Source organism: Leptodactylus fuscus, chromosome 8 (assembly GCF_031893055.1).
Source record: "Leptodactylus fuscus isolate aLepFus1 chromosome 8, aLepFus1.hap2, whole genome shotgun sequence".
Classification (NCBI taxonomy): Eukaryota; Metazoa; Chordata; class Amphibia; order Anura; family Leptodactylidae; genus Leptodactylus; species Leptodactylus fuscus.
The window spans coordinates 64523472-64543805 of NC_134272.1; the positions used below are offsets into that span (position 1 = coordinate 64523472).

Sequence of the window (20334 nt, forward strand, 5' to 3'; positions counted from 1 at the left end):
GTATCAAGACTGGTTTCTAGTATGCCGGTCTTTATAATCCCTGATCTGCCAGAGTCCTACGGCGGTGCCTACTCTAGCATTGCAATCTACGCCAGCTCATATACCTAACACAGATTTCAATGATCATTTATGCCAGTAAACTGGTATAAATTATTATATCTGGGGCAACACTGTGGATCAGTGGTTAGCATTGCAGCACTGGAGTCCTGGGCTCGAATCCTGCCAAGGACAACATCTGCAAGGAATTTGTACTTTCTCCCCGTGTTTGCGTGGATTTCCTCCCATACTCCAAAGACATACTGATGGGGAAAATAAAGGACCTCCGCAAATCTAATATTCATGGCCTATCCTAAGGATATACCATCAATGCTAGAAACCAGATAGCTTCTTTAATTGCATATAATAGGCCCAATTTTCACTTTCTTCTAGTGGGTATCCCTAACTTAATATATGGAGAACCAAACTGATAATTTCCTGACAATGCAGCATTTATTTCTTGCAGGCCTTGTCTATGACACGTTGATGTTGAAACATCAGTGTATCTGTGGGAACACAAATAGCCACCCTGAGCATGCTGGCCGAATACAGAGCATCTGGTCAAGGTTACAAGAGACCGGTCTTAGGAGCATGTGTGAGGTGAGCCATTGCCTAGAGTTGACGTTATACATCGTGCCCTTTCAATACAGGGATAGGAACCATTTCTGTCATTCTTATCTGCATACATTTCTATGTGTAGTGTATACGGGGCAGAAAAGCCACTCTGGAAGAGCTGCAGACTGTCCATTCTGAAGCACACTCTCTGCTCTATGGCACCAACCCTTTAAATCGACAGAAACTGGAAGGTAATCATTTGTATCATACTATACATATTCTGTATAACGTTTCTTTCTTGTCTTGTGTACGTATATTAGGACTTTGTTTCCTTAGGACTTTGTTTTATATCTGTATTGTGTAAGAATACTGCACGTTGACTATGTGGAGCGAAGGGATGTGGGCTTAGCGCCATGTTGTCTTTGTTCTCCTTGTAATGTGCTCCAAATCGAGCTCCACTAACCGTTCCCCTTTCCTCACGCAGGATCTTTGACCTCCATGTTTGTCCGTCTACCATGTGGAGGGGTTGGGGTGAGTGTTTACTCCGCCGCTACATTTAGTACAAGAACGCTTCTAGATAAGCCAATCACTAAATAATGAAGCTGTCAACTCTGTGACACATATTCTAGCATTGAACGCCTATTACTTTATGGTTAGATTTTTGTTGCAGAGTTTTTTATTTTTTCATGTATATGTGTTTGTCAGAGGTTTTCCATTTTGGATTGGACAGATCTGATAAGGTCTTTGTGCATCTAGGTTGACAGCGATACCATTTGGAATGAGGTCCACTCTTCTGGGGCTGCTCGACTCGCAGTGGGATGTGTAGTGGAACTTGCATCCAAGGTGGTGGCTGGAGAGTTGAAGGTGAGAAACTTCTTTGTGTTAAGATGAACTAACCCACCAGCATTACCTGGCTCAGCGGGCTTAACAGCGAGACCTGTCTATTAAACTGAGTCAGACAGGGAGGAGTCTGGATTTGGGGTGGTCTTTTTTTTTTCTTTTTTTTTTAGTGGTTTAACTGTATAGAAAGATTCAATAGAAATATCTCTGCTTATTCTGGGCTTGAAAGTCCAATGGTCAGAGTTGCTCAGTGACTGCTTTCCCTTTATTCATTGTATACGTAATCTCACCTGGCGTTCTGTCACCCTAGCCACTGCTCGGATTCTAGATACATGCACAGTAAAGCTGTGATGTTTTCCAGGACTGAGTCGGATGTCCTGTACATGTGCCAAGAATCAGAGCGGTGGCGAGTGCAATTCGGGGCTTGAACAGAAAAGAGAATTTGCAGCAACAAGAGCAGCGTCAATGCCCCCATTGCCTCAAAGAGCTTGTTTACCTAGTGAGAAAAACATCAGTATATTGGGAACGGAGTCACCAATTCACAAAGGGGGAGAAATGTTGGATTCGGGTGTACCTAACCTGTGTGACAGGTGTATTATGCATAGTTTTGGTGACATCCCCTCCAACATTAGTTCTTTGCAACGTGGGACACCTAGGTATCACTATAGACTGTGATATCACCGAAACATAATGCCTTTTCTCCTTTGTTGTAGAATGGCTTTGCTGTGGTCAGGCCTCCTGGGCACCATGCAGAGGAGAGCACACCAATGTAAGTGCCGTCCTAATAATTTCCTCTGGAGGCCTAAGGGGTTGCATAAGCGAGTGGTTGTAATTTTTTTCTCAACCTTATCACTTACATTATAGGGGTTTCTGCTACTTCAATTCTGTAGCCATAACAGCGAAGCTTCTCCAGCAGAGGTTCAACATTGGAAAAATATTGATTGTGGACTGGGTAAGTGACAACTAAGTTGGGATATTGCCACACTGATAAGGAGTTAAAAAGTTGCGTTACAAGATTGTCTTGTATGTTTTAGGATGTGCATCATGGTAATGGTACTCAACAAGCTTTCTACACTGACCCTAGTGTCCTTTACATATCAGTCCATCGCTATGATGACGGAAACTTCTTCCCAGGCAGTGGAGCCCCTGATGAGGTAGGTACACATGGTACACCTTATTGGTACCTGTATTTATTAGGGTATGTGGCATGTGCTGTGAGATGATGATTTCTAATAGCCCAGCTAATACATTTGGAGGTATTATGTATGGGTCAGGAGGGGTACTATGTGTCTTTTTGGAGTCCACCTTTGCCGGTGTAGAGTCTTAAAGGCCATGCATTCTCTGCTAGAAATTCTGGGGGAGAACATGCAAATAAGTAATTCTTCCCTGATATGTGCAGATTCACGATTATTTAACCAGCCGTTGTTATCTCTGAATGTGTTCCGGTAAAGCAGGCTTTCAGGGCATATTACTGGCCTACTGTACCTTTAGCACAGGCCATCAATATCAGATCGGTGATGGCTAACACCCGCTTTGGTCACACAATTGCTTTTACATGGCTCTGGCAAACACAGCTTCCTTCTATTATTTACCAGGTACAGCTCCTTACACCTTGTAGTGGCTGTCCCTGGTATTGCAATTCCTTGCTGCCCAGTCCCATTATTGTTAAAGGGGTTGCCTCACTGATCAGCTGTATGATGCTGCTTCTGATGCCCATACTATACATGGCACTGGCCATTTGGGTTCTGTTATAGATAGCGGCCGGGCTCCTGTACTGTAGCTCAGCTGCTATTGGCTTCAATGAGTCAGAACTGCAATATTGGCACCTGGCCACTATACAGGGCACAAAGCCAACTGCTTTTGGCTATCTGTTGTGTATAGCGTGGGAGTTGTCTTTGAGCACCATGAATTACAGTAGATATTTATGGCTTATCCTAAGGATAGATAATAAAAAATTAAATTCCTGGACAACCCCTTTTAAAGGGATTCTGTCATTGGTTTCGGTGGTTTTTAGATAGACATTCCTGGATAGCCTTTAAATAGGCTATTCTACTACTACCTTCTTTTTTTCGATTCTCCCCGCCATTCCGTTGTAATCCTGGTTACTTAATTTAAGTAAATGAGCCCACCGAACACCCTTGGCGTTCCCCAGGGCCTCCGACCACCCCCCACGTCATACCTTTATTCACGCCCGTCCATTACTTGTGCTCCGTCTGACCCTCCTCCCTGGATGTTCTTCCTACCAGATCACGCTGCTGCATTTGAATTCTCGGGTATGAGCAGTTTCGCTCCATTCAGAGCAGTACTGCGCATGCCCAAGCGCCATTTTGTTGTAGCTCACTATAGAACTCAGCATGCTGGTCAGTATCGGAGTTCCGGAAATCCCTTTAAAGAGGACCTTTCACCACTTTTGGGCACATGCAGTGTTATATACTGCTGGAAAGCTGACAGTGCGCTGAATTCAGCGCACTGTCAGCTTTCCAGCAGTATATAACACTGCATGTGCCCAAAAGTGGTGAAAGGTCCTCTTCAACCTGGATGAGCTTACACGTTATAAAGAGAGCTGCATAAGTGTCTGTCATTTATCTTCAGCGCCGCTCAGTCCCAAAGGGGGAACAAGAGTTGATCACCTGATAAAATGCAGTCCTGACAATGGTTTGGCCCCAGCACTGGGTGGTCAGCTGGTTTTTAATCTCACACATAAGATTTCTAAATGTCCATCCCCCTGGACAAATGTCAGGTATCTTGTGCGCCTAGGATGGTACTGCTGGCTTATGACTGGTTACGTTATTCTGTGGATGGTTATGGCTGCCAGAATTAGACTGGCTCCCGAAATCTCCAATGACTTGTTCACCCCTGTAATACCGTAACACTGCGGGAACGTATGTACCGTATACAGTCATTTTTCCTCTTTTAATGTAGTCAGTACACATCATGGAGCTTTATTCAGTACTGCCACAAATGGCCATGTACGGTGTAATCATTATTGGAAAAAAGCAGTGCACTTCAGTTCCCTCCTGTGTGTTTTTTAACGTGCGATGTACACAGATGTATGTTCCCCGCTGTGTAAAGTTTAACTTTTTTTATGCGTTTTTATGCGTTTTTATGCATTTTTATTCTTGTATTGATTTATGACTCCCACATTGTGCATTACGGCTTTTTGTTTGCTCCCTGCTGTTTGCATTAAGGGACGTAATTCTTATATTTAAAGGCCGGATTACATAAATGACGTGATTGTTACTGCTATAGGTGAAATTACCATTTGTAGGGAATTTGTAGTTTGAGGAAATGTTGTTCATTTAAAAGGCAGACTTTGGAAATGTAAAATACTTCAGAAATATTTATTGACTGTATGGATAAATAGGTATGCCTATGTCACCAGTAGGCTGTATATACTGTGTATAGCAATGGTTGTACTGCCCCCGGTGGCCATTGTTATACATTCCTATGAAAAAGTTTGGGCACCCCTATTAATCTTAATCATTTTTAGTTCTAAATATTTTGGTGTTTGCAACAGCCATTTCAGTTTGATATATCTAATAACTGATGGACACAGTAATATTTCAGGATTGAAATGAGGTTTATTGTACTAACAGAAAATGCGCAATATGCATTGAACCAAAATTTGACTGGTGCAAAAGTATGGGCACCCTTATTATTTTATTGATTTGAATACTCCTAACTACTTTTTACTGACTTACTGAAGCACAAAATTGGTTTTTTTTAACCTCAGTGAGCTTTGAACTTCATAGCCAGGTGTATCCAATCATGAGAAAAGGCATTTAAGGTGGCCAATTGCAAGTTGTTCTCCTATTTGAATCTCCTCTGAAGAGTGGCATCATGGGCTACTCAAAACAACTCTCAAATGATCTGAAAACAAAGATTGTTCAACATAGTTGTTCAGGGGAAGGATACAAAAAGTTGGCTCAGAGATTTAACCTGTCAGTTTCCACTGTGAGGAACATAGTAAGGAAATGGAAGACCACAGGGACAGTTCTTGTTAAGCCCAGAAGTGGCAGGCCAAGAAAAATATCAGAAAGGCAGAGAAGAAGAATGGTGAGAACAGTCAAGGACAATCCACAGACCACCTCCAAAGAGCTGCAGCATCATCTTGCTGCAGATGGTGTCACTGTGCATCGATCAACTATACAGCGCACTTTGCACAAATAGAAGCTGTATGGGAGAGTGATGAGAAAGAAGCCGTTTCTGCAAGCACGCCACAAATAGAGTCGCCTGAGGTATGAAAAAGCACATTTGGACAAGCCAACTTCATTTTGGAAGAAGGTCCTGTGGACTGATGAAACAAAGATTGAGTTGTTTGGTCATACAAAAAGGCGTTATGCATGGTGTCCAAAAAAACAGCATTCCAAGAAAAACACTTGTTACCCACTGTAAAATTTGGTGGAGGTTCCATCATGCGTTGGGGCTGTGTGGCCAATTCCGACACCGGGAATCTTGGTAAAGTTGAGGGTCGCATGGATTCCACTCAGTATCAGCAGATTCTTGAGAATAATGTTCAAGAATCAGTGACGAAGTTGAAGTTACGCCGGGGATGGATATTTCAGCAAGACAATGATCCAAAACACCGCTCCAAATCGACTCAGACATTCATGCAGAGGAACAATGACAATGTTCTGGAATGGCCATCCCAGTCCCCAGACCTGAATATCATTGAACATCTGTGGGATGATTTGAAGCGGGCTGTCCATGCTCGGCGACCATCAAACTTTAACTGAACTTGAATTGTTTTGTAAAGAGGAATTGTCCAAAATACCTTCATCCAGGATCCGGGAACTGATTAAAAGCTACAGGAAGCGACTAGAGGCTGTTATCTTTGTAAAAGGAGGATCTACTAAATATTAATGTCACTTTTCTGTTGAGGTGCCCATACTTTTGCATCGGTCAAATTTTGGTTTAATGCATATTGCACATTTTCTGTTAGTACAATAAACCTCATTTCAATCCTGAAATATTACTGTGTCCATCAGTTATTAGATATATCAAACTGAAATGGCTGCTGCAAACACCAAAATATTTAGAACTAAAAATGATTAAGATTAATAGGGGTGCCCAAACTTTTTCATAGGACTGTATGTGTGACATGGATGGATGGATAGAGTCAGGGTTTAATTACAGGGCACATTAAAGTTGCTTTTTTAAATTAGCTGCAGTACTGCACTGTGTGAACACTACGTAAATTAGCTCGGGCTACTTGATCATTATTAGTAGCTGTGTACATTTTGCAGGCCTAGTTTGGCTTTCAACTCCGTTCATTTAGCTTATTTAATGATGGAAAAAAATGTATGAATATTAAAGTAGATGCTCTCTGTTTGATATATCTCCGTACACATTAATCTTGTCAGATTTGCTGGGAATTGCTGATGATCTAATGTGTATGGGGGCTGACAGACCCTCCCACACAGCTGCGCCCCCACAGAATTGCTGTCTCCATAATGTGTACTTGACCGTCTTACGTTAATACTAAGTTGTATGAACACATTTGTTTGCTTTTTTGTATGCAGGTTGGGACTGGGGCTGCTGTGGGATTCAATGTGAATATGGCTTTCACTGGAGGCTTAAATCCACCCATGGGTGATGCAGAGTACTTGGCTGCTTTCAGGTAAGACTAGTATGGAGCTAAATGACATATCCAGGTTATATGTACTGTACATGTGCTAGGGCATCATATGTGCTCCACAATTTGTCATAGTCTTCCTCATGGGGGTCACGATTTTGACTCCTAGAACAGTGCTAGGAGTCAGTTGGCATGTTATGTTATACCGATGCTTTTATGCTTTTGTTTCCAGGTCATGGTACTTTGCTCTTATAGATGTGTTCATCTGAGACTTGAAATTCATAGATTCATAGATTTTTTTTCCCCTCTCTCTTCCCTGTTCAGGACTGTGGTGCTGCCAATAGCCAAAGAGTTTGCCCCAGAAGTTGTTTTGGTGTCTGCGGGATTTGATGCTGTGGAAGGGCACCCAGCTCCTCTAGGAGGGTACAGGGTTTCAGCCAAATGTAAGTTAATGAGGGTAGATGATGCCTTATGGTAGATATCTGTTGTTTCTTTCTCGGGAGTCTTTCGGTTGCAGCACATTTTGCATTTACAATACAGAGGCCTGTACAATACAAACCCATCAATTATTATAATTATTATTACTACTACTGCTGCTGTAATTCTGCCAAAAGTAACTATAAAATAGCAAATGACAAATAGCCAAGAAAAGCGCAAGCGAACATAATATAAGATCCAGGAACACTGGACTCCAAATCCAGTTTATGATGCAGATCTATGACACATAAAAAGAGATCTAAACACAATCGTGTTATTGCTGATGGGATTGTAGTCATAGACAGCTCTTGGGAAAACTAAGTAAGTAATCAGAACTAGACAGACTCTTCTTACACCTGCTGCGAGAAGCTGCAGACTCCTCTCTAAGGTGGCAGGAAGCACAGAGCAGGGAGGATATGTGCAAATTTGTAGAGGCCTCCTCATCCTGTGTTCTGACTTTAACCTGATGGTTGCTAAAGACAGCTCTTCCCTAGTAACAGGGAGTGAACAGAAAGTTAGGAAGGAGGGGGAGACCCCTAGTGGCAGGAACTCTTTCGGGCGCGTCTTCATAAATAAGGTGCATTCTGGTCCAAAATCACAACTCTTAATCTCAGTTGTCTGAAAAGGTAGTAGTAACCATTTAAGCTGTTGAAATTATACATATGTATGTTATATATGTATGTATAATATATTATAGATAAAATACAGAAGGGACAGTGGACAGAAGCACCTCTGTAATTGCCTCTTAAATCTCTCTGTCCTGGGGTCTTTCCACATAAAGCAGCCTTGATTGCTTCATGTTTTTATGTCTATGACTGAAATTTCATATACAGTTTATCCTGTAGACGTGTGATGCTTGCAAATGATTCTGTGTATCCCAAAAATGTCGATTAGACACACTTTTTTTTGGAGGGGGAGGGGGGGGAGTTTATTATTGCTGACGTGCCATGAAACTGGCCTAGCAGGGGTGTGTCTTTGGCTCCCAGCTCTGATTTGCACCTGAGATGTGCCAGATCAGTGCTTTTTTTGCCTTGCTGGCTGACATTTTAAGACCGTGGATGGAGTGAGGTGGGAATCTAGGGTGGCTGGGCTGAGGGACATTTTAACTCAAGAGACTTCCTATAATTTGCACCAGAATCCTATCCCAATCCCTGACAAGCCTAGAAGTCAGTTCTGGTGCACGGGACCTTCTGAGGTGTCATTATTATTAATAGGCTCGAGCTGATCTAGGGCCAGCGCAGGAATAGATGTAAAACTGGCGTGAGAAACACCAGCTGTAATCCATTCCTTGCATTATGCAACCTTTTGAGGCCATGTACATTTCCCTCGTGGCTTTACACCCCAATAGTAGCAATCCTTGACGGACCCTAGAGACTTATAATGGGGTCCTTCTTAGGATGGGCTTCTTTGACCTGCTGCCTGCTGTACAATAACAGCTCTGTCCTTCTCCCCAGGTTTTGGCTATCTGACGAAACAACTTATGGGGTTAGCTGGAGGTCGCGTCATCCTTGCTCTGGAGGGGGGCCATGATCTGACAGCGATATGCGATGCGTCTGAAGCCTGTGTGTCTGCGTTACTTGGTAATGAGGTAAGAATGGCTGAAGCATTTTAAAGTATACATGGACGCCTTTAAAGCATAGACTCCACTGGTTTAGCCGTCCTGCCCAAAGACCTTAGAAATGTCATTAACCACCTGATTCTGTGCTATTAATACAGCGCCACCTGCTGGAAAATAATTGAAAGACTCACCTATACAATGTACTTTTTTTTTTTTTTTTTTTTTTCCCGTTATATATTAAAGACTTTTGTAACCCAAAAATAATTGAAAGTGTCAAAGGAAAGAGTTTCTACAAAGAGCTCAGTAGTGTGCCATTTGCATTGCGCTTAGTGTTGAATGGATACTTGTACGGTAATGCTACTTGAAGGAATCCTTTACTATTCCTATAGATTTCATAGAGCATTGTAATTCCATTTACATCTGGATTACCTTTCCTCGCAGTATTGTTGCTGCTTTCTCTGACCCTACAGGATCATCATTTAGGGTCCAAGCCGCTTCTTATTAATAAGCCTCCTTATGGTAGGTTCACGCATTGGGACCTGAAAGACGGAGATCCTGTCTGCTTAAAAAGCAGTTACCTATGGACCCCATACACTCACCGGCCACTTTATTAGGTACACCTGTCCAACTGCTCGTTAACACTTAATTTCTAATCAGCCAATCACATGGCGGCAACTCAGTGCATTTCGGCATGTAGACATGGTCAAGACAATCTCCTGCAGTTCAAACCGAGCATCAATATGGGGAAGAAAGGTGATTTGAGTGCCTTTGAACGTGGCATGGTTGTTGGTGCCAGAAGGGCTGGTCTGAGTATTTCAGAAACTGCTGATCTACTGGGATTTTCACGCACAACCATCTCTAGGGTTTACAGAGAATGGTCCGAAAAAGAAAAAACATCCAGTGAGCGGCAGTTCTGTGGGCGGAAATGCGTTGTTGATGCCAGAGGTCAGAGGAGAATGGCCAGACTGGTTCGAGCTGATAGAAAGGCAACAGTGACTCAAATAGCCACCCGTTACAACCAAGGTAGCCAGAAGAGCATCTCTGAAGGCCGCACAGTACGTCGAACTTTGAGGCAGATGGGCTACAGCAGCAGAAGACCACACCGGGTGCCACTCCTTTCAGCTAAGAACAGGAAACTGAGGCTACAATTTGCACAAGCTCATCGAAATTGGACAATTGAAGATTGGAAAAACGTTGCCTGGTCTGATGAGTCTCGATTTCTGCTGCGACATTCGGATGGTAGGGTCAGAATTTGGCGTCAACAACATGAAAGCATGGATCCATCCTGCCTTGTATCAACGGTTCAGGCTGGTGGTGGTGGTGTCATGGTGTGGGGAATATTTTCTTGGCACTCTTTGGGCCCCTTGGTACCAATTGAGCATCGTTGCAACGCCAAAGCCTACCTGAGTATTGTTGCTGACCATGTCCATCCCTTTATGACCACAATGTACCCAACATCTGATGGCTACTTTCAGCAGGATAATGCGCCATGTCATAAAGCTGGAATCATCTCAGACTGGTTTCTTGAACATGACAATGAGTTCACTGTACTCCAATGGCCTCCACAGTCACCAGATCTCAATCCAATAGAGGAGCATCTTTGGGATGTGGTGGAACGGGAGATTCGCATCATGGATGTGCAGCCGACAAATCTGCGGCAACTGTGTGATGCCATCATGTCAATATGGACCAAAATCTCTGAGGAATGCTTCCAGCACCTTGTTGAATCTATGCCACGAAGAATTGAGGCAGTTCTGAAGGCAAAAGGGGGTCCAACCCGTTACTAGCATGGTGTACCTAATAAAGTGGCCGGTGAGTGTAGACCATAATGGGGCCTGCCCTCCTTACAGAACTTTTACAGAACTTTTACAGAACTATATAAGTATCAGGATGACAACTCCTTTGGGGCATATGGACAAGGTCCCAAGTTTGACAGTCTCTTGAGCAGAAGCCCATGCAAATAGCACCATGCTGGCAGATCAGACCATCCATAGGATTACATGGTCATCCATTAATTTCAATGAATGTTTTATAATATTTTTTCTCCTGTAGTAGGTGCATAACACATATTGTAGGGCCGGCCTAAATGTCATCAGCTGGGGTTTCTGAAGCTGAACCTACTACAAGCAGCTGGTCTCTGAGCCGCCCTCATCATATAAAGGAGAGAAAGCCTGGAGGACCTAAGGGAATCTGTCAGCATAACGCTGACAGATTCCCTTAAAGCGTACCTCTATGTAGAATACAACTTTTCATACATGAATAGTGCAGGTGAATATAAGAACTTATCTAATTTATCATATTTAAGAAATCTATTTCTTTCTCCACTTATCAAACTGAGCTACTTTTTAACAAATCAGTCTATGGAGAGGCAAGGAGGCTACTGAAAAGGTACCAAGTAACTGCTGCTGGTAAACTGTGAGTGAGTGCTCTACTGACACTGTTACAGGATAAGACTCTACTAGTGCACATAATGTGGCAATAAATAACAACCTCCTCCCCCTCCCATCTCCATAGACTTCTACGTCAGCTGAATACAGAGACAGATTCTGTATTGAAAATAAATAAATCTGCTTGAGTAAAGAGAGTAGCGTCATAATTGGAGAAGGAAACATTTGTTTAATAACATATATTACACAGTTTCTTATAGTCACCTGTACTGTTCATTTATGAAATGGTATGATAGAGAGATAGGAGATGGATGGATAGATAGATAGATAGATAGATAGATAGATAGATAGATAGATAGGAGATGGATGGATAGGAGATGGATGGATGGATAGGAGATGGATGGATGGATAGGAGATGGATAGATAGGAGATGGATGGATGGATAGGAGATGGATGGATGGATAGGAGATGGATGGATAGGAGATGGAGATGGATAGATAGATAGATAGATAGATAGATAGATAGATAGATAGATAGATAGGAGATGGATGGATGGATAGGAGATGGATAGATAGGAGATGGATAGATAGGAGATGGATAGATAGGAGATGGATAGATAGATAGATAGATGTACACTTTAAATGTGTAGCTGTATTGTGTATCCCTGTAGATGTATTGTATCTAGTAAACTCTGGTAGCACCTAGAAATCTGTGATGAAAATGAAGCAGCACTGATGGCTTTATGTTTTGGTTTTTTTTTTGGATGGGTGACTCACTAACTAAAACCCCACTTTTGCTTGTATATTAACAGCTAGAGCCGCTCCAGGAGTCCGTGTTACAGCAGAGACCAAACAGCAATGCAGTGAGCTCAATGGAAAAAGTCCTTCAGATCCAAAGTAAGTATAGAGCTGCACGAGACCGCCATGTGATCGATGATCTGTGGTCTGAAATGTTACAAATGCACAATGGTCAGTACAGCTAGCAGCAGTAGCAAACACCACCCATGGGCAGGCATAGCATGTTTTTCTAGTCTTGTAAATAACCACTTTAGGTATAGTGGGGTGGTCGTCTCCTTCAAGAGGAAAACATTTTTTTTTTTTCTTTTCCTGGGAACATTGTTCAAAAATCAATTCCTTCCAAGAAAACAAGTACATTGCAAAGTGCGAGCAAGTACGGTGCTTGAACCCCAGATGACTTACATCCGTTTAATGAAATTCTGCAATAAAAAAAAAAAAAAAATCACTAAAAATGTTTTGCGAGCAGTGGCTGACCGGAGCGCGAATATCATTGTCTTGACACTAGAAGTAATATTTTGCTTCATTTTCTAAAGGTGAATACTGGCCTTGTTTGCATCAACTCTCTTCAACCATCTCATATTCACTTGTTGAAGCGCAGAAATGTGAGAGTGAAGAAGCCGAAACGGTGACAGCAATGGCGTCCCTGTCTGTGGGCGTCCGTCCAGAGCGAAGGTGAGCAGCGCTATAGTTTACGCGCGTAGTCAGTGCCTTGTTGACAGCTGTATTAATAAATTTAATTTTTTGTCCGACACCCTACATTATTTAAAGGAGTTGTCCAAGATGTATAGGAAACTCTGGGGCGGGTGTAAAACAAAAAAAAAAATTACTCTCCTACACGTCCTATACCTGGCACTCTGTTATACAGTCCCTTTATCCCCTACTGGGATTCTTAATCATTGGCGCAACAGTCGCTGGAGAGTGACCGGTAATATCATTCACTTACGTCACCGGGTCCTTACCAGCAGCAATGAGGTTAGTGATTGAGACCATACAACGGAGCACCAGGGATAGCGGAGTACGCCCACCCCAGGCCCCCTCAGTTTCTTCTGTTTTCTGGAGAACCTCTTTAAGTCACACAGTGGTCTTGTTACTGCTGAAATTAAAGATTCTGTGCAGAAAATGTCCTTGTGTAGTCACAGCCTTCTAGAGACGTGCACTGCAGTTTCTTAACAGCATGTGCACCATTAAACATCTTTATTATCACCATTCCCTTAAAAGCTGCAGATTCCATTAATTTTAATACAGAACAGAATAGGAGACTTAAATTACGACAGCCCTTCGGCTCTACTGAGACCTGGATGAAGCTAAAATAACTTCAATAGCTTTCCCTATTACAAAAGAATTATGGACAAAACTTATCAGATAAAGTCCTGTGATTCCAGCAGCCTCTGCGTGTCATGCCGGCAGTGGGAGTGGAGATCTAGAAGTGACAAGTGTTGTATGAGCTAGTAATAGGCTTCTGAGACTGCAATAAAGAACAAACACTAGAGGGAAGGAGTAATGGCTGAGCTTACAGAAAGGCTTACATCTGAGTTGGAGTCTCCATAGGAAACTATGCTGCAAATTCCCTTTAAAATCAGTGAAGAGAAAAGTCCTACACAGAGGACGCCATTATAGTCTATGGGGTCTGTAGGTAACAACTTTTTTAGTGGAAAAGTGGGGCCCCAAAAGACAGACGGAGAGAGGAACTCTAGTGTGAACTTTGCCCTAGAAGGATGCTTTGACCTAGGCACTGTATATGCGGATGTAAGAGTATGGTCAAGGTTTTTCTTCTCAATAGAGGGGCAGGTTTACCTCTGTAAGGCAGGATTCACACTACCGTTGGTGTCCGCTCAGAAGGTGTCCGTTTTAACAAAAAAAAAAGGGACACCTAGCATAACAGACAGTAACTGATGGCTATCACTTACTGTCTGTTATATGTCCGTTGCCCATAGACCTCAATGTTAAAAAAAAAAAAAAAAAAAAAAAAAAAAAATTTGTCCGCATGAAAAAGACGGACATGGTTGTAAATGGACACTAAAGGACACAAGATAAAATCCCATTGAAATGAATGGAAATTGTAAACAGACCAGCTAGTATCCGTTGCTAAAATCTTGTACGGACAATAACCATGGACACTGCTGAGCGGACACTTACGGTAGTGTGAACGCCAATATATCAGTAGTTTAGATGTCATTATTGGGTGTCCATGCAAAACTGCCCCCTCCTGTATGTGATAGGTGACTGTCGCTAGCACTAGGTGTTATGGGAGCAATTTTTTACTGAGCTCTTTCCTACTCTGCTCTAGGACCGAGGATGAACCAATGGATGAAGAACCCCCACTGTAGCAAAGAGACTGGTGATTGTCCGTTGTGTAATTCCGTACATTTGTTGGGGGTTGCCCCCTCCAATTTCTCCGCCTGTGCTCTGTCTGCAGGAAGACGAGCAGCGACATGGATGTAAAGAACTCTGTGTACATCACATCCACAGAACCACAATCGGCAGCGCACTGTACAATGCACAGCCGCACTGTGCCCATCCTGAATACAGGAGGCACTTGCTCCTTCAGGAGCCACTGGCAGCTCTTGCCAAAAATATTTTATTTTCTTCATGATTTTTTTTAACAAATACTAATTCAAGGAAAAACAAGGATACGGTGACCTCTTCAGGGGTCCTCGCAAACAGTTTTGGTGCTTTAACATTCTGCAGCAGATTTACAAGGATCCTGTGTGCGCTGAAGGAGGGTGGCCGTGCCGTGCGGACACTTGTGTAAACCACTCGGTTTCTCAGACGTTCTTTCTTCATAATGGGATCTATGCAGTGGACTAAAGAGATCCTCTGTAGCCTGTTATCACAATGAGGGACTTTTGACTCTGGAACAGAAGCGGGAGGAAGGATTGTGCCTTGTCCATGGATGGAACACACTTTTTCCATTTGAATGGTTTTATTCCTTTATTGTTTCTAAGGAGTTGAAGGACTTGCCTTAAATTCTTAACATCCGTAACCAACAGAAGATGTGACGTCACATTACACAGCCCCTCGTGTCCTCTCATTGAAGCGATGCTGTGACGTGGTGGTGATGGCTAGAACGGCAGTCGTCTTTGTTTTTTCTTTTTTACCTTTTGATTTCTCAAGTTGCATGTCGTATACATAGATACGATGACCGGGACTGCGTCCTCCACCTGTGAACTGGTCTCTGCGAGCGTAGACTTTAATCGCGACCGACGGTGATTTTTTTTGGGTGCATTTTACCATGTGGAGGTGGAGGTTGTGGCCTCTCACTGCGCAGGTAGCATGCACGGCCTGCGCCAATTCCTTTTTAGATGGCTTTTTTTTTTTCTCATCTTACTTTGTGTAAATCCTTTGCAGCCGCCGAGCAGTACATTTCCAGTTCCCATTTCATTTTTAGTAGTAATTCAAAGCTTTATTCACGTTACATTTTTTTTTTTTGTAATGTAAGGAATGTTTCTCGTGGTAATTTTTTTTTTTTTTTTTTGTACTGAGTTTTTTCTTTTCGTTTAGGTTTCTTCAGGGGATAATTTAGATTCCAAAATGACTCCCTCTGATCTTCCCACCGAGACTTCCTGTATGTATCTGAGATGTGGGGATGGTGTCAGCAGCGATATTAAACTCTATACCTGAACCATAGAGCGGACGACCATAAAAGACTGATCAGAGGGCTCCTCTGGTTGTATGCCTGTAACAGGGAGACCATACCTCACTTGTTACCAGATCAGAGAGCTGTTACTAAGACTTTAATTTCCTTAAGGAGACCAACGATGTACTGTATGTGAGCCTTGCTCCTGGGATTGCATGGAGGGAGCAGGGTGCTCTCAGTCTTGGATATAACCTCAATATAGCACTTATTATCCATGCTGAGAGTTGTGGCTGAATTTACAGCAGCATGTGACTCGCACCCATTGCCTAACAGATTCCTGGGACGAACCTCCTCACTGTTAGGGGAACAGCATTTTGCTGCCTGGCAGCAGTTTTCCGTGTTCCTCGGCAGCTTCTTCTGGGATTTGGCTGTGTTTTAAATGGTTCTCCAGGGACTGTGCTGCAGGCTGCACCTTGACCTATGTTGTTTCCTGTCCTGGCAGCACATGATTATGTTTTGGAGAGATAGCCAGGGGGCCTCCGAGTGCCCCCCTCTGTGTGTCGGGACCCTCACATTGTGCCCTTACTGTGTGTATTTATTATTAATTTCATGGCCGTTCTGTAACTACACTACAGCCTGTGACTGCACAAAACAGCACCGCACTGCACCAAACAGTCTTTTTATTTCCTGGTCACACTGTGTGTGGTACTTTCAGTCCCCTCCTCTGCTTCACTCGCGCCCACTTTTTCCTGCCTTCTGAACCCAAACTTGATACTGGTGTCACCTGCGCCGAGGACGTTTCGACTGCTCTGTATTGAATTTATTGCATTTAAGGTCCTGACCTAATCCGCATGCTTTAAGATGTCTTAGGGCATGTACACCTAGGCTGAGTATACACTGGATTCGCTCTGAAAGATGTATACAGGTGCTCGATTGTAATACCTTTCATCTACATTTGCATATCTTTTGTACCATATCGCATTTCACTCAAATATCCAAAATCTGGTAAATGTATTCTATCCATTGCCATGTTTCGGCATCGTACCGGGTTTGGTTTGATGACATTTCCATGAATTTCCATGACTTCTCTCCATATACTGGATGCACCTTTCAGAGCACGGACAGTTGGTAACTTTACAGAGGTTCCGAGAAGTGTTAGGCCTACGTGGTGGGTTTCGCCCAGTCGGCACGTGAAAAGTGGGCCTGTTTCTCTGGTGATGTGGAGGGTGCAGGAGGGGGCTACTTTCTTAGACATTACCCTTTTTTTTCACTTTGAATTTCATTCCTTTTTATTTTATTTTTTTGGTTATATTTTTATATCCTGCACGCGCGACATTTCCACTCATTCCATGTTTTACACATGTATGGTTTTTTTGTGTGTGCAAGGGAGGGGCCACACTCCTATTTCTGGGCATTGACCTCCCTATAGATAAAAATAAAAAAAAAATTATATATAAAGATAATTATATATAGAAATATATATATATGAATCTATTTTTGTAGATTTTACTATATACTTTGAGGTTGCATGAATCAAGCACAGCTCAGTCCTATGTTGTGTCGTTGGTCACATTGCTGTGCAAGGCGGGAAGGAATGGGCAGGGAATATGGGGGTCATCGGTGGACCCTCATATTTTAGAAGGGCACTTGTTTTATTATTTTACGTGGATCAATCTCAGAGTATTGTGTTAGGCTGAGTGTTTTTATTTTCTATATTTAAAGCAAAAAAAGGGGGTGACCAGGAATAGGAATTTTTTTTTTCCCAGAAACAGCGCCACTCCTGTCTATAGGCTGCGTCTGGTATTACACTACAAGTGACTGGCACACTTGTAGACAGAAGTGGCACTGTTTCTTTAAAAAAAAAATATATATATATATATTTTTTATTCTACTCCTGGACATCCCCTTTAAGTACACATTAACTGTCTGCAAATATATTTGAACATGGCATGAATTTCAAGAAAGAACATTACATTGCTCCATGTAAGTGGGTATATATCATAAGACATAGAGCTGGAATGGTCTTTTTTTTTTTTTTTTTATATATATTTTTTTTTATATATATTTTTTTTTTACAGGAAGGAAGGTGGCGCTGGTGCAGGGAATTGCATTAATATTGCAATTTTGTGCCTGTAATGGCAGTAGTACGTATATAATTTTCTAGACTAAAACACTACAGGGGCAGGTAGTAGAGGCTACAGCCCCGCGCTAAACACTGTGTACCTTCTCTTAGCCGCCAGAGAGCATGTCCGATACTTAAGTCGCTTGCATCCGTTTTGCACGCCTTCTCTGCCATATTGTCGTTCTATCATACACTGTTTCCTCTTCTATGACGTAATCTGCTGTGTGTTCTCCAGTAGTAGTGACGGTTTGCAGGCAGAGTAGAGATGACTTTTTTCCATTGTAGTGCCCATCACGATGTTGGTATGATGCCAGTGATTTGCGGCGTGCACCCTGGGAGACGGTGCAGCTTCGGCAGTACAGATAATGTTACTCCTGTGTTCTTTTATTATGTCACTATGAGAATGATTGATTGGTTTTGGGTGATGCCAGCGAATCCGCCACCCCCTATTTTTTTTTTTCCCTTCCCATACACTTTGGTCATTCCCAGCATCATCAGTAACACTTCTGACCTGACATAATATAAGTGCGAGACGATGAAGACGTTGCCTGCCTGTATCCTCTCCTGACGTTTCATGGCTGTGTCTGTCTGTGATTGTATGTTTACTTCAGAGGTGACCCTCACATAGCAGGCAGGAGCGATCGCTGCCTTTTTACATAGGGGTGTGATCGTGCCCACCCCGCGCTGCCAACGCACTGTGTTTTAAAAGGAAGGAATATGAAACCCCTCTGGCAAGAATTGATTTGTGCGCCGCGTCCCCAGCGGGGCCGGCTTTCTCCTACAGACTGGAAAAAGGGATTACATAGGTGTCTGGAGTGTGACTTTCCATAATCCGAGGGTGACAAGCGTGTGTGTATATAATTATATATATACATAATATAAATATATATAAAATTATAAACTTAGAGAATTTGATGCATCGTCCAGCGGATCTTTAACGCGGATCTGTCGTGACGGTTTTATAACTACCAATCCTTTGGGACACTTTGCATTCACCTGCATTTTCTTTGTCAGGTTTCAGCCCATTGTTACAGAAATCTGGGCTATTTTCTGCCACTTTTCTGTTCCTCTATAGGAGCTGAACACTGATTCTTTAATTTTTTTATTTTTTTTTCCTTTTTGTTTTATATTGTTTGCCATTTTTTATCTACTTTTTCCACTGACTGTGTATTTTTTTTTTCTTTCTGTGACAAGGACGTTGGATTTGAACTTTCTTAGCAGTGCAGTATTTTCTACCACATGATGGCAGCGTGTTACTCTTGTGATGTAAATAAAAGAAATGTTACCTATTCCTCGTCTCGACTTCTCTGTTCATGTATGGAAGTGGCGTGTAATGTGTTTAAGGTGGAACATCATAAAATGGTTATCTTCAGTGGATTGACTTGTGCCATGTTATCCCGCTATACACTGCCTTATACACTGCTCAGCTAGACCTTACTACAAAGGACACTGTGATCTAAAAGGGATCCTAGACCTTATTGCATTGGACTCTCTGATCTAAATGGGATCCTAAACTTTACTACCTGCTCTGATCTAAATGGGATCTCAGATTTTACTACATAGGACACTCTGATCTATTTGGGATCTATATGGGATGACTTTACTTTACTACCTGCTCTGATCTAAATGGGATCTCAGATTTTACTACATAGGACACTCTGATCTATATGGGATCCTAGATCTTGCTACCGTGTTTCCGCGAAAATAGGTCATCCCCCGAAAATAAGGCATGAGGGAGGTTTCTGTTTAATTGCCTAATATAAGGCACCCCCTGAAAATAAGGCATCCCCCAAAAAGCCTGCTGAACACTGTGCGCTATGTTCTGTGTGCACAGGAAAGCCGGCTGCTGCCTCTGCTGTGATACCGTAGGTTGTATCCATTGTCCCTGATGTAGGATGAGCTGGGAGATGCCCGCTGTGCATATGCTGCGGGGAGTTGGCTCTCCCAGCTCATGCCACAGCAGCCAGTATCACAGCAGAGGCAGCAGCCAGTATCCTGTGCACATGGAACACAGTGCACAGCATTCAGCTGGCTGCAATGCCCACAAAGTGAGGCTCCCTGGCATCTGCCGGCAGCCTTGCTAAGCCCCGCCCACCACTTCCGCCGCCGTGATCAACAGCAGCACCAGCGCCGCTATGAAGATGGGGAAGGTAAGTAGCCTAACCTCCTGCATGTCTTACAGAGCGGGTTGTCGTCCACGCCATATGACGCCCCCCCCCCCCCCCCCCCCCCCCCCGAAAATAAGACATGTCCCATATTTAGGATGATGATTTAGTATAAGACACTCTTATTTTCAGGGAAGCACAGTACATAGAACACTTTGAACTATATGGAGCTCACTGGATTTAATGCAAAAGGGAGAAAAAAGATCTCTTATTAAAATATACCGTGTTACTAGTTCAGTACCCAT

General features: G+C 42.8%; 1 protein-coding gene across 3 annotated transcripts in view; it reads left to right on the forward strand.

Moving 5' to 3' along the window:
• The window catches only part of HDAC4 (histone deacetylase 4), a 154153-nt gene extending 138564 nt beyond the window's left edge, over positions 1–15589 (forward strand). For all 3 annotated transcript variants that reach the window (XM_075283861.1, XM_075283863.1, XM_075283862.1), the window contains 13 exons: positions 503–636; positions 737–842; positions 1076–1122; positions 1348–1455; positions 2145–2200; positions 2296–2383; positions 2466–2585; positions 6954–7051; positions 7331–7449; positions 8938–9071; positions 12240–12324; positions 12759–12897; positions 14513–15589. In XM_075283861.1, coding sequence (XP_075139962.1) covers positions 503–636; positions 737–842; positions 1076–1122; positions 1348–1455; positions 2145–2200; positions 2296–2383; positions 2466–2585; positions 6954–7051; positions 7331–7449; positions 8938–9071; positions 12240–12324; positions 12759–12897; positions 14513–14552 — 1274 coding nt within the window. In that variant the 3' untranslated portion in view covers positions 14553–15589. The remainder of the gene's footprint in view (positions 1–502; positions 637–736; positions 843–1075; positions 1123–1347; positions 1456–2144; positions 2201–2295; positions 2384–2465; positions 2586–6953; positions 7052–7330; positions 7450–8937; positions 9072–12239; positions 12325–12758; positions 12898–14512) is intronic.
• The last annotated feature ends 4745 nt before the right edge of the window (positions 15590–20334 follow it).